This window comes from Austrofundulus limnaeus, unplaced genomic scaffold (genome assembly GCF_001266775.1).
Source record: "Austrofundulus limnaeus strain Quisiro unplaced genomic scaffold, Austrofundulus_limnaeus-1.0 Scaffold7364, whole genome shotgun sequence".
NCBI classification, from domain to species: domain Eukaryota; kingdom Metazoa; phylum Chordata; class Actinopteri; order Cyprinodontiformes; family Rivulidae; genus Austrofundulus; species Austrofundulus limnaeus.
The window spans coordinates 1-886 of record NW_013959766.1 but is presented as its reverse complement, the minus strand read 5'-3'; the positions used below and the strand labels follow the sequence as shown (position 1 = coordinate 886).

Here is an 886-nt window from a genome sequence, read left to right as displayed (position 1 = left end):
TTTTTTTTTCTTTTTTTTTTCTTTTTGCTCCAGCTTGGTTTCTTTGTATCTACTCCTTGCAGTAAGAATGTTTTGATTTTATCCATACTGTTGGTAACATGTACGTTTGGTGCATCACTTCTCGGTCTTGTTCTCAATCCCAGCTGAACCGTTCGCTTCACTTCCTGGAAGACAGGAGTCCTCAGCACCCGTTCTTCATGATGCTGGCGCCTCCAGCTCCTCATTCCCCGTGGACGGCAGCGCCTCAGAACCTGGACAAGTTCAACAACGTTCAGGCACCTCGAGACGGCAGCTTTAACAAACCTGGGAAGGTAGAGTAGACTGTTCATCTGAGTTTTAATAGGATTACTGAATAAGCTGAGCTTGTTTGCTGTTTTCAGGACAAACACTGGCTGCTGCGTCAGCCTGTTAACCCCATGCCCAACAGCTCCATCAACTTCCTGGATAACGCATACAGGAGAAGGTAGAAACACCATTTCTTTTTATCTCATGAACAGATACTGTGTGTTTTGTTAATATAATTAATATTTATAATTCACACTGCAGGTCCTAATGCTCAAATTAGATTTTTTGCAAGAAACAAGATTTTATTCTTTCACATTTATGTTATATTTTAAATGCTCCCTCCATCAGACTCCAGTGTGAACGCTCCACGGCCCCGATGCGACAGACGATCACGTCTTTGTTTGATTAATCTCTGTTTGCAGAATTAGCTAAACATGGATGCTACTTGTTAGCATGTCAGTTCTGACGTTATTTCAATTCAATTTAATGATTTACTCATTTCATTAAAAAACACATACAACAAAACAAACAGAAGAAGAAAAAAATCTTATAATATCTGCCCCTATTTGCAAAAAACAAAATTAATTTCAAACAATAGTAA

The 886-nt window shown here is 39.1% G+C and overlaps 1 protein-coding gene across 2 annotated transcripts; it reads left to right on the top strand.

Annotated features, from left to right (window-relative positions):
- Window positions 1-6: 6 nt before the first annotated feature.
- Window positions 7-489, top strand: LOC106512486 (N-acetylglucosamine-6-sulfatase). Of its 2 annotated transcripts, XR_001309681.1 has the most exons (3): window positions 18-61; window positions 144-311; window positions 381-489. XR_001309681.1 is itself a non-coding variant. In XM_014001094.1 (2 exons), the coding sequence occupies exons 1-2, from the start codon at window positions 99-101 to the stop codon at window positions 465-467; spliced, it is 300 nt and encodes a 99-aa protein (XP_013856548.1). In that variant the 5' UTR covers window positions 7-98; the 3' UTR covers window positions 468-489. The 2 variants fall into 2 exon arrangements, 1 of the variants encoding a protein (XP_013856548.1); XM_014001094.1 differs by having other exon boundaries at window positions 7-311.
- Window positions 490-886: the final 397 nt, after the last annotated feature.

Bases quoted from the DNA above. Each gene is read 5' to 3' on its own strand.
- LOC106512486 (XM_014001094.1), top strand. From the start codon at position 99: ATGTACGTTTGGTGCATCACTTCTCGGTCTTGTTCTCAATCCCAGCTG. The intron at 312-380 runs GTAGAGTAGACT...TGCTGTTTTCAG, and splicing joins GCTTTAACAAACCTGGGAAG to GACAAACACTGGCTGCTGCG.